General features: G+C 39.6%; 1 protein-coding gene across 6 annotated transcripts in view; it reads right to left on the reverse strand.

Moving 5' to 3' along the window:
- Positions 1 to 13,302, reverse strand: part of LOC127444436 (guanine nucleotide exchange factor DBS-like) — a 104,332-nt gene that overhangs the window by 30,741 nt on the left and 60,289 nt on the right. For all 6 annotated transcript variants that reach the window (XM_051703811.1, XM_051703810.1, XM_051703809.1 and 3 more), the window contains exon 4: positions 11,648 to 11,738. In XM_051703811.1, the coding sequence (XP_051559771.1) occupies positions 11,648 to 11,738 (91 nt within the window). The remainder of the gene's footprint in view (positions 1 to 11,647; positions 11,739 to 13,302) is intronic.

Raw genomic sequence — 13,302 nt, forward strand, 5'->3', positions numbered from 1 at the left:
TGATTTAGATTATGACAAATTCCGAGACTCAGAAACTGCTGGAAAAAAATAATAAATAAAATAAAAATAACTTGAGCCAAAAATGTAATTTTTTTTTCATATTTTTCTGATTTGACATTATATATTTCAGGGTGTAAAACTTTTGCTTTGTTCCCAATCATGTTACCTGTGAGTAAAATGTTGTGTTGATGCGACAAAACAATAAAAAGTTCTAGCATTACAAACATAATGTTTCCTAGTGTCCAAAAGTCTCTCCAAACAAATAAAACATAATTGTACATAGGAACTAATTACACATGCAAACATAACAATGGATAAGGTTTGCAAATCATGCAGACATGATTTAAGTAATGATATTTCACAGAATGAGTTTCATTATGTGCCATTTGAGTCATCATTGTGTCTGTGTCATGTACTTGGGGCCATCTCCTGGTGGCCATATGTAATTAGAGTGAGTGATCACATGACTCTCTACCCAAATATGGAGGACTATCACTGCTTGGCGCAATCTCAACACAATCAGATTAGTTTAACGTTCCATGACGCTACAGAATTTCCGATGTCGTCATCTGATCCAGGAAAGATAATGTTTTGTAGCCAGATAGCAAGATGCCAGATAGCCAGATGATGTGTGCAAATTGTGCTTCATTTTGGGTTATCTAATTACTTTTGCATCTGATAAAGTTGTGTGTGGGCTTGTTTTAAAGATAATCGTCTCCTCTAAGTAATGGTATGTGATATTTTATGTTCTGTTTATTTTTTGTAAGGTTATAAGCGAAAACTAGGCATTTAAGCAACATCTGTTTACGTGTAACATGTATGTCAAAGACATATACTTAGCTATTACACGCTTTATTTTTGTCTGTGAGAAAACTGGTTGTATTCTTCTCCTTGTGAGGAACATATGGCACATGGCTATTTGATGAGTTTGATGTTTTTACCAATTACAATAATATATACAGTGCAACATTTTTAATAAATTATCAAAATAGAACGCTTCTGATTTGTCTGCAAATTTCAAAGCACTTGTTTAGTTTTGGTCACAATGCCTACATGCATTGTAAAGTACATCTTTTATGCTTTAAAACGACACCTATTTTGTGTCAGTCAGAACTGTAGTTATAAACAATTTGTTAATTTATTTTTTTGGGCCAACAAGCCCATTTTAGCTTAAAGGGTTAAATTGTGCAGCTTGTTGAGTAGCTGCTATTATTTTCCCAAGTGACTAGACTGGCAAATGATAAAAAGTGCTAAAAAAAAAAAAAATACCATAGACTTGGACTGAAGGAAGGATCCAAGCCATATCTAAGGACCAGAATATCATAGAGACAACCCAAGCAACCACCTAGAAACGACATAGCAACACGCTAGCAACCACATAATGTCCTTACAACCACAAAGAACACTCTAGCAACCACTTGGCAACAACCACCAAGAACTACCAAGAACAATCGTGGTGAGATTTGCATGGGCAAGAACCCTTCAGAAAAAAGTAAACATTTATTTCCATTGTACTCTTTGTATACAATGTCTAAAGCAATACAAATTAAATCCAAATGAGCAAATGATTTAACATTCATAACAGCCAAGACAACACACACGGTTGCATCAACTACACATTAAAGCCACATGTTTGAATGTTGACAAAGGATCCACATCAATTTGAACCCCGCCTTTATATTTCCATGACAATATCCTGTTCCTCTGAGGCAGAATTGGCCATGCTTGTCCCCAACAAGTCAGCAATAACCGGAGAGTCACAGGGGTCGACCCTGAGCACAACAGGAAGCCAGAGGAACACGCCCCATTATTGAGTCCTCTATTAAAGCTCATTCAAGGAGATGTGCCCAAAACAACTCCTCTTTTAGAAAGCTTAAGTAAACCACTGTGTGTATGTGATTGCATTACATGATTGCCTTGGGCCTTTCATAGTGACTGCAATTATAAGATATCATACCAGCAGTCTAATTTTATTCAGAAAATGAACTGTACCACACAGTGATCATTTTGGTACAATGTTGGGTTGTCCCTTGATGTTCAGTGGAAAAATCTGGGCCCTGAAGCAAAAGCAGTGCTCAAATATGATGTAGCCATGAGAAAAAAGATGGATATACACACACACAATCTGCCTCTTGCTCATTAATATGATGGCCGTTTCTCCATTTTGCCAAATGTGTTCTTTCATCCGCCCTTCCCCCAATTCCTGCTTACTCACCACATTATTATGGGACTGTGTGTGTGTGTGTGTGTGTGTGTTGGGGGGGTTCGAGGGACAAAGGACTGCAATAGGGTCTGTCCGCCCAAAGCCAGACTGTAAAACATTGTGCTGGGTCTCTTTCACACATATACACAGACGCACACAGTACACTTTCCAGAAATGGAATGGAGAAATTACGGGATACAAGAACGAGAAGGTGCGAGATGGAGAATGTAGTTACTATGTGGGCTTATGGGGGGGTGTAACTAGATGTAGCACTCTCCAGGGAATACAGTGTGTGGGTGTGTGTGTTTGTGTGTAAGGAGGTGGAGAAACTGAGTCTCCAGGGAGCAGCTACCACCACACTGATACAGCACACTCTAATAAGACAGACAAAACACACACACGTGGCACGAGGAATTCAGTTACTACACACACACACACACACACAATTCTAACTTCAATTACATTTCTTTACAAATTGGATATTAAAATGAGCCACACAGGACAGAAATAATACACTGTAAAAATATTTTGTTAGGTAACCTCAAAAATATGCTTCATGTGGTAACTGGTAACATTCAAGTGAAAAACATTAGTTAACATATCAGAATCAACCTATGGGACTATTTTGGGTTACACCAATGAAAGCTATTTTTAATGGTCAGGTAAGTTAGAAATGGCTCTTTAAAGGGATAGTTCACCCAAAAATGTAAATTCTCTCATTTACTCACCCTCATGCCATCCCAGATGTGGATGACTTTCTTCTACTGAACACAAAAGAAGATTTTTAGAAGAATATCTCAGCTCTGTAGCTCCATACAATGCAAGTGAATGGTGATCAGATCTTTGAAGCACCAAAAAGCACATAAAGTCATCATAAAGGTTATCCATACAACTCCAGTTGTTAAATCTATATCTTCCGAAGTGATATGATAGGTGTGGGCGAGAAACAGGTCAATATTTAAGTCCTTTTTAAATATAAATTCTCCTCCCTCCCCATGGGGGTGATATGCACGAAGAATGCGAATCACCAAAAACAAAAGAAGAACTCCTCTTAGGGGAGAAGAGTGCTTAGGAAAGTGAATGTGAAAGTGGAGATTAATAGTAAAAAAGGACTTAAGTGTTCTCACCCACACATATCATATCGCTTCTGAAGACAGAGATTTAACCACTGAAGTCGTATGGATAACATTCATGCTGCCTTTATGTGAATTTTTGGAGCTACAAAGTTCTGGCCACCATTCACTTGCATTGTATGAACCTACAGAACTGAGATATTCTTCTAACAATCTTTGTTTGTGTTGAGCAGAAGAAAAAAAGTCATACACATCTGGAATGGCATGAGGGTGAGTAAATGAGATAGTTCACTCAAAAATGAAAATGATCCATTTACGGTAATGATTGCACTTTTCCACTTTTTACAGTGAGAGCACTATAAATCCTCAATTATCTTAAAAAAAAAAAAAAAAGAAATATTTTTGTCTGGAGATTTAATGCCCTGGCACTCATCTTGTGACCCTTCACCTCAGACTACCCTCCATGCCCCGTGCAAAGAACACGGTTACGTACAGCTCAACATAAGTGAAAACGCTTTTCACCTTTAATAACCGCCCTCTCCCAGGTGGATGTGAGTAACCCAATGATGTGTATCCTGACAACATGAGCGTGCAGTCACACTCACAGAGACCATGATATAATACAGATGGGAGACAGTAGTTTACACGTATAGAACAGCACCAAAAATACACTTGTAGTGTCAGACGTGCTACACTGAGGTAACTTTGTCTTTTACGGCAACATGACAGAGGCAACTAGAAAATTAAATAGTTAGGTTATTTAGGCCTTTTGTAGTTTCAATAGAGGTTTGTATTTTTAAGGTTCAAGGAAATTGCTAAGTGGTTGCTAAGGTATTATGAGTGGTTACGAAGGCGCTTCTAGGTGGTTGATAGGGTGTTCTGGGTGGAAGCTTGGCAGTTGCTAAGGTATTCTGTGGCTGCTATAAAGTTTCTAGAGGGTTTCTAATGAGTAACTAAGTAGTTGCTAGGGCATTGCTAGTCAGTGGCAAAGGTGTTCTGTGTGGTTGCTAAGGCGTTCCTAGGTGGTTACTACTAGCATGTTCTGTGTGGTTGCTAGGCAGTTGCTAAGATGTACCGGATGGCTGCTATGCAGATGCTAAGGTGTTCTTGGTCGTTGCTATGGAGTTCCTATGGGCTTTCTAAGGAGTTACTAGGAAGTTGCTAGGGCATTGTTAAGCACTGGGTAAGGTGTTCTCTTTGGTTGCTAGGGCCTTCTTGTTGGTTGCTAAGGTGTTCTGGGTGGTTGCTATGGATTTCAAGGGGTTTTCTAAGGAGTTCCAATGTAGTTGCAAGGGTGTTGATAGGCGGAGGCTTAGGAGTTTGGTGTGGTTGCTAGGGTGTTCCTATGTGGTTGCTTGCATGTTCTATGTGGTTGCTAGGCTGTTGCTAGGGTAAAAACTTTGCCTGATTCAAGATGATCCATATTCACTCGCTGAGCACTTTATTAGGAACACCTGTGCACCTACTTATTCATGTGATTATGTAACCGGCCAATCGTGTGGCAGCAGTGCAATGCATAAAATCATGCAGATATGGGTCAGGAGCTTTAGTTAATGTTCACATCAACCATCAGAATGGGGAAAAAATTTGATTTCGACCGTGGCATGATTGTTGGTGCCAGAGAGGCTGTATTCTTTTTTTTTTTTTTTTTTTTTTTTTTCGCCCAATTTGGAATGCCCAATTCCCAATGCAATCTAAGTCCTCGTGGTCGCGTAGTGATTCGCCTCAATCCAGATGGCGGAGGATGAATCCCAGTTTCCTCCACGTCTGAGACCATCAACCTGCGCGTCTCATCACGTGGCTTCTTGAGCGCGTTGCCATGGCTTCACGGCATCCACGCTCAACTCTCCACGCGCCCCACTGAGAACGAACCACATTATAGCAACCACGAGGTGGTTACCCCATGTGACTCTACCCTCCCTAGCAACCGGGCCAATTTGGTTGCTTAGGAGACCTGGCTGGAGTCACACAGCACGCCCTGGGATTCGAACTAGCGAACTCCAGGGGTGGTAGCCAGAGTCAGATGGGCTGGTTTTAGTATTTCTGTAACTGCTGATCTCCTGGGATTTTCACGCACAACAGTCCCTAGAGTTTACTCAGAATGGTGCCAAAAACAAAACAAAAAAATCCAGTGAGTGGCAGTTCTGCAGACAGAAACTCCTTGTTGATGAGAGAGGTCATGGCCTGGTGAAATAAAAAAATAAATTGCTATAAGAACAATAACTGTCATTCATTTTGACATAGAGCTGCACGATTAATCGATAAATGATCGCTCGATTCAGACACCCACGTGATCTAATTTCTAAGTGACAACGATTCTTGTATATTCACATTCCAGTGGCATGCATTTGTAAGGCGGTTAAATTTAAATTCGAAACTCACTTCAAGACGCGTTTTTAAATGTTGATAAACTTTATATGGGATCTACAAAACACAGTGCTCCTGCACAAGACTCTGAATAAACTAAAACGCAATGGCCAAAGACGTTTGTCCAGCATTGTGCTTTACAAACTGCAGGGTGCAGCCATGATTAGCTAGGATTGTGACAGAATCTCTGTTCAGTTCAATATTTTAATAGCCAACGATGCTACAAAAATACTGGCATTACCAAGAACGGACTAAATTCACTTCCCGTGCGCTGTTTGATTACAGTCGGCTGCTTTTAAACGCTCACATGTGTGTGTCTGCCCGTGTGCTTGTGTCTTATGATGAATGCAGCGCTCCTGTACGAGACTGTGTGCTGTTTTTAATCAAAATACCCCTCTTTAGGTCATATTAATGTAAACACAGCTGTTAATGAATCACCAGTGTAAACAGACGGGATTAAATCTGTGCTGTCTTCACGAGATTTTAAAGCAAACACAGCTGTTAATGTATAAGCAGACGGGACAAATTCTTCAAAATGTTAGATCTGTGTGATGTCTAAATGTATATAAGCTGCATGCTGTCTGTTATATGCATTCAGGCATTCATACTGCATCATATCAGTATTAATGTAGATCTAATAATCACAAAGAGTGTCAAATATTTAAGTACTTTCATTTGCATTAAATTACCTTTTTTAATGTTTTTATATTGTATTTTTTAAATGTTTAATTGCTACTGTTGCTAAAAAACGTAAAGCACTGTTTACTCTGTTCTCTATTTAATTACTGGCTCTTGAATAAATCCTTTATAAGCTTGAAGCAAGTTTTACAAGAGAAACACTGAAGGCCTCATTGTTTTAATTTAAATTGTTTATAAATATTTAAAAAAAACTTTAGTAAAATAACAGTGTTTTATTGCATATTTGCTTAAGTGCAATACCAAGTTAACATAGAACTGTTAATGAAGCTTTTTTCTTCTCGTTTGTCTTTTTACTTCGCATGTGAGAAACAGGTTGAATCTTTTTTATTATTATTTATTATGCAGTTTTTTAACAGGATTGTTTTTTGTTTTTTGTTCTTTTGCAATAACCACAAGGTGCTGTTTGGTTTATAATGTATTCATTGCGCCCCCGTGTGGACTTAGGACATTTTAAATTGATATATTTGATTAACAACTTTATTGCATTTTTGCAAAGATTGAAGCAGAGACAGGGTGGCCAGACGTCCTGTTTTTCCTGGGACAGTCCCATATATAAGCACTGTTTCTAGTGTCACGACTTATTCTGAAAACATTTCCCCTCTCCTAAAATGTCTCTCACCTATGCAGCTTTCTCAGTCACGTGAGTATTCTAATCAAAGGTAGCCAACGATACGGTTTGTAAAACCAATAAAATCACACGTGTTATTCAAGGCTCTGCTGGCATACAGAACAGTCACTGGGTCTGCTCCAGCATACCTAAAATCATTTCTGCAGAGCTACATTCCCACTAGAAGCCTGTGGTCTGCTAATGAGGGTCACCTTGTTGTACCAACACAAAGAGGCACCAAAACACTTTCCCGAATTTTCGGTTTCACTGTACCAAGTTGCTGGAATATCCTTCCCAACTCCATCTGTGAAGCAGACTCACTCTCTGTCTTCAAAAAATGGCTAAAAACACATCTTTTCCATGAGCACTTAACCATTCACTCATATATAAAAAATAAAAATTAAAAAAAAAAATATTATATACATATACATATATATATAAAATACTAAGATGAATTATCTCCTTAAGATGAATCGCTTATGATGCATTATTCCTCTTTTGTAAGTCGCTTTGGATAAAAGCGTCTGCCAAATGAATAAATGTAAATGTGTTATTTGAAGTACATGATTGGATTAAACTTTCCAATCATAATCCCCTGTCAATAGATAGTTAGTAAACTGATTGAAGAATCAGTTTGAAAGAGCACACAGATGAAATTGCAGCTGGAAAAATGTCAAGGTAGCGTGCATGTACATTTAATGAGGATCTTCAAAAAGAGTTTACATTTCTAAAAAAGGAGTCACAGACAGAGCCTAGTAAAGTGAGGTGTGAGATTTATGGAGCTCGCTTTTCCATCGCCCAGGGAGGCCGCACCGACATCGCGCAGCATGCTCATACAAAAAAGCATGTAGATGCTGCTAAAAGTAAGTGTGCCAAGTCTTAGTGATTTTTTTGTGAAGCAAAGTTCCAAATCTGACAAGGTGCACGCAAGTGAAGGACTTTTTGCATATCATTCTGTTGTGCACGGCCATAGTTTTCGGTCGGCTGCACTGCGAAATTGATCAAGAAATTGTATGATCTGAAATTTATCACCAGCAATGTTTTTATGGTCATCTCAATTTGAAAAAACAGGACAGACAGAAGATGTACACACTTCTGTAAATCTTTAGGCCTCAGTGTCAACACCTCCGTGTCAAATCTGCAATCCTCAAAAAACACTAGCAGGCTAATGTGACGCTCCTGTTCTACCCGCTCCATACGGGAATCAAACCGGCATCTACGGCATGGGAGGCAGGTGCGCTAACTAGGAGGCTAAAGCCTACTGACTCTAGTGTTAGTCGCTAGTCCACCTCTTTAGGTCAGGAGAGTGAGGTTTATACACAGCTATCTATCAGATGGCGCCCGTTACACCCACCCCCCTAAACCTCACTCCCATCCGGGTCACGGCACCATTGTGACGCTCCTGTTCTACCCACTCTGTACGGGACACGAACTGGCATCTCCGGCATGGGAGGTGGGTGTGCTAACAAGGAGGCTAAAGGCTACAACCTCTAGCATCAGTCAGTAATGCACCTCTTGAGGTCAGGAGAGTGAGGTTTATACACATTGCACAGCTATTTATCAGCTAGCTCCCGTTACACTAGATTTTCACATGTTTTGAATTTATTGGCTTGAAAAACCAATATACTGTTATTCTACAGTCTTTTATTTTTATTTTTGTTTTATTTTCTCCCCTTTTCTCCCAATTTAGAATGCCCAATTCCCACTACTTAGTAGGTCCTCATGGTGGCGTGGTTACTCACCTCAATCCGGGTGATGGAGGACAAGTCTCAGTTGCCTCCGCTTCTGAGATAGTCAATCCGTGCATCTTATCACGTGGCTCGCTGTGCATGACACTGCGGAGACTCACAGCACGTGGAGGCTCATGCTACTCTCCGTGATCCACGCACAACTTACCACATGCCCCATTGAGCGCAAGAACCACTAATTGTGACCACGAGGAGGTTACCCCATGTGACTCTACCCTCCCTAGCAACCGGGCCAATTTGGTTGCTTAGGAGACCTGGCTGGAGTCATTCATCACGCCCTGGATTCGAACTCATGACTCCAGGGGTGGTAGTCAGCGTTAATACTTGCTGAGCTACCCAGGCCCCCTATTCGACAGTCTTGGGTTTAGGATTTTTTATTTTTTTTAAAAATTCCTAAACCAAGACCAAAAATTCTGACTTTAACCCATCCTAAAACTTTTAAGCAACAGTACATCCACCAAACTTTGCACCGACCTTCAGACTGTTCTGACTTGTGTTTCCATGTCTTTCTAACCAAATCATACAAATGGTTTTCCCTTAGCAGAAAATAAAAGGTCCCATATACTGCCGGAATGTTCAAATGGGCCATTCATCTATCAATTCGGTAATTTTTTTTTTAGGTCAAAGTTATTTTTGACAAATGTTGCCCATCAAGTTATCATTTGATTCCCACTCCTATATTATACCTGTACTAGGGCAATACAGTTATAACAATATTGAAAACAACAACAACAACAACAACAATGAATCTATAATGTGGTTATTTTCATTTTTGCCTCACCCTTGCGTGGGAAACATATAGCAAATACAGCTGTCGACAACAACATATATTAATATCTTGCTCACTTATTTGACTGCAGAAGTGCTTTCAAGAGCTGAGCCAATTAAACACTGTTAATCTGATTAGTCCATTGAACTCTACTCCACTTACCAGCACACACACACACTCACACACAGGCTCACACACCCCCTGTGGTAACCATACTTGTTGACAGTCTGAAGAGTTTACTGCAAGCATAGAGGCACTGATGATGTCTGCAGGCCACACTGAACACCAGTTGATGACAAGAACTGAAAATTATTACAGCTCTTATTTTGCAGTACACATAACTTAAAGGGATAGCTCACCCAAAAATGAAAATTCACATACTCACCTTTGTGCCATCCCAGATGTGTTTGACTTTCTTTCTTCTGCAGAATACTAACGAAGTCTTTAGCTTCAAAAATCAAATAAAGGCAGCATAAAGGTAATCCATACCAGACTCCACTGGTTTAATATATGTCTTTAGAAGCGATGCAACCACTTCGGGTGAGAAACAGATCAATATTTAAGTCCTTTTTTACTTTAAACCTCCACTTTCACATTTTTCACATTTTTAAGGTGAAAGTGGAGATTTATGGTAAAAAAAAAGAGACTTAAATATGAATCTGTTTCTCACCCACACATGTCATATTGCTTCTGAAGATATGGATTTAACCACTGGAATCATATGAATTACTTTTATACTGCCTTTGGAGCTTAAAAGGTCTGGTTCACTTGCATTGTATGGCCCCACATAGCTGAAATATTCTTCTAAACATCTCATCATTGTCTTGTCCTTCCAATCGTCTGTGGAACACAGAAGTACTGTAGATGCTAGACAGAATGTCAGCCACAGTCACCATTCACTTTCATTTAATCTTTTTCCATACAATGAAAGTGAATGGTGACTGAGACTCTCATTCAATCTCCTTTTGTGTTCAATGGAAGAAAGAAGTCATATGGGTTTGGAACAGCACAAGGGTAAATAAATGACAGATTTTTCATTTTTGAGTGAACTAACCCTTTAACTGGCAATTTTTGCACATAATCAAAAATGCCTTGTCCATAAATTGCTGTGTTTATATCGGTGTAAATGTTTGCTGCATGTGGTGTGCTAGACTGTGGTGCAGGTGGTGGATTAAATATTTAGGGTTTCTATGAAAAGCAAGGGCCTTGTTTAGATGCCCTCGAACGTGGAATAATGCTGAAAGTCTGACTAATCCACACACATACACGCACACATAGCCAAAGGCACCTGCCTGTCAGCTCCTATTCTTCATACATGCACCCACGGAAAAAAACTACACACATGAACTCACAATAAATGTTTACTCATTCATACAGACACACAAAGAGATTCTATCTTGGACTGCTGAAACAAGGATCAACATTTCAGTGCACATCTATTAAATTAATAGGAAAAACCAGGGCTAGTTGTCACACTTGTTATTCCAATGAATATTTCTTAGGGTAGGTTTATTATTAAATGTTAATTTCTGCATAGGCACAAAAAGCTACAGAACATTTCCACCAGGATATTTCCCAGGATAAAAGATCGATTCATTAAACACATTTCATTGACCTTTTGTGACAACATCCCCCAATAGAGGGTAACATACAAAAATATCAATGCATTGTTTTGGCCGACAAATCCTGCAATTAATACATTTTATAAATGTGAAACATGCTACAACTTTCTCAAATAATAATGTGACAACTTACCCCTACCTGACATTATGAAAAACAGCCTTGTCCTGAGAAAACAATTCAACCATTTGGTTAAAATCTACCTTCACTATATAGCTGCCACCCCTTGTCTTCATGTATGAGTGATTTTATAGTGTGTACCAACAGCTTTTACAAAAATATGATAATGGAATTTAAGTTGAGGATAGAATTCTCGCTCACACACACACACACACACACTCTTTAAGAGGGTTTTAAACCTGGTGTTTGAAACCAATATACAAAACCACTTCTAGAAATGTGTGTAATTGGACTTCTACTCAAAACCTTAGTTACTGAGAAATAACCCATGTGACAACTTGCCCCAGTCTCCCTTAATACGATGTTTTCCCTCTTCAAATTTTAAACATATTTATACATCCTGTATGTAGCATGTGTCTGTGTCTTTATTGGGAGACTCACCGCGATCCGCAGCAGCGTCCCCTTCACTGATGCCCATCTGTCTTGCCGGCGGTCAATGACCAGGATGAAGCCCACCCCTGACGAGCTGAGACTGAAATCAGAGACACACTGTCACCATGGCAGCACACGCACATACACACCTCCAAAAAAATCATAAACATTGACATCCTGGTGATGCTGCAAGCGAAACCCTCCAGTACATTTTTAAACAGCTCTACATTCACCCTCTGCATCATTACACAACTACTATCACACTGCAGTCATCCTTACACATGAGACTGATAAATTAACCAGCACTCTATAACACCGCTATTTCTATATGGAAAGACATCTGCATTTGCTCTCAAACCATTTGAGTATGAAATGCATCGAAATACAAAATGTATACACATACAAGTAAGATGAAGTGCACTAGCCCAGAAAGCAACTGTGGCAAGAGATGCTACGTCCATCACCATGGAAAACGGCAGCTCTCCGCAGCAGCAGTATCAAGCTGCTTTCTGGTTATCGAGGCAGATGGAAAATCCAATTACACACTTCCAATATGCAAAAAAACACCACATCTAATCCTTATATTCCAAATGTCCTGCAAACGGAAACAAGGCAGATTGCTGGAGATTTCAGTCCACACACGGTTTTCTCCCCTACAGTGCACCTTTGCATTCAGCCCCTCTGGTTTATGGTTCCATTTGAATGAGTGCCACTGTAGGCACAGACCCTGAAAGCAGCTACAGTCTGCCTCCCCTGTACAGCGACCAATCGTGCTGCATCAGGTGCTCCCTCTCAGCTAATCAGAGCTCAGGAGAACCTTGACAGACAGCGGAGTACAGAATCTAGCTTGAATTACTAATGTAGAATACGGGCGGGACATAGTGCTGATTGATAATGAAAGCTCCACCCACCAAAATCTGGCACTGCAGATAACTGTATATCAAATGTGCCGCCATTGTAGTGACACAGATTGTGTCTCTCTTCTCTGGTGCATGTTACCTCTCCCTCCCTCTCTTCCCAATTTTACACTCTGATCTAGTTTTCATTCTCTCAATCCCACCTCCTCTGTCTCCCCTCTCTTATGCCTCTGGCTGTTTTTCTCCTGAGCATCTGTTCTCCGCTGCTTTCAAAGAGGAGAAGAAAAATTAAGGAAAGAGATGCTGGGAGTCTTATCAGCTGCAAGAGCCCCATTGCAACTCTGCAGTGACACAATGACTAATGAACTTGAGGGTCCATCACTAATAAAGATCATAAATCTGATAAAAATCATCACTGTAATTATAACTGTCCATTCAAAGGCTGCTGGATTCTAAAGCCATAGGGTGGTTCAATGCACATGATTTATGTTCATACTGAGGTATAGTTGATTACTTTTAATTATTGTTTGGTATGGATAGCGGCTTGAAAGAGTATTTTTTATTCTTGTAGCTGAATGCTATTGGCTTTGAGGGAACAATGAGGTGAAGATACATTGAATGCAGAGCATTTGCATTTTCATGGTTAATAGGAAAAAAAAATAAAACCCAGGATATTTAGATTTTACTGTAAATTGGTACAAGGGTACAATTTCATATATTTAATAATATTACATTTAACATTCTAGCTGTTTTATCAGAAATCACACAAGCAAATCCAGGCTTACAAATATTTCACAAAAATATCTC

This window comes from Myxocyprinus asiaticus, chromosome 7 (genome assembly GCF_019703515.2).
Source record: "Myxocyprinus asiaticus isolate MX2 ecotype Aquarium Trade chromosome 7, UBuf_Myxa_2, whole genome shotgun sequence".
Taxonomy (NCBI): Eukaryota; Metazoa; Chordata; class Actinopteri; order Cypriniformes; family Catostomidae; genus Myxocyprinus; species Myxocyprinus asiaticus.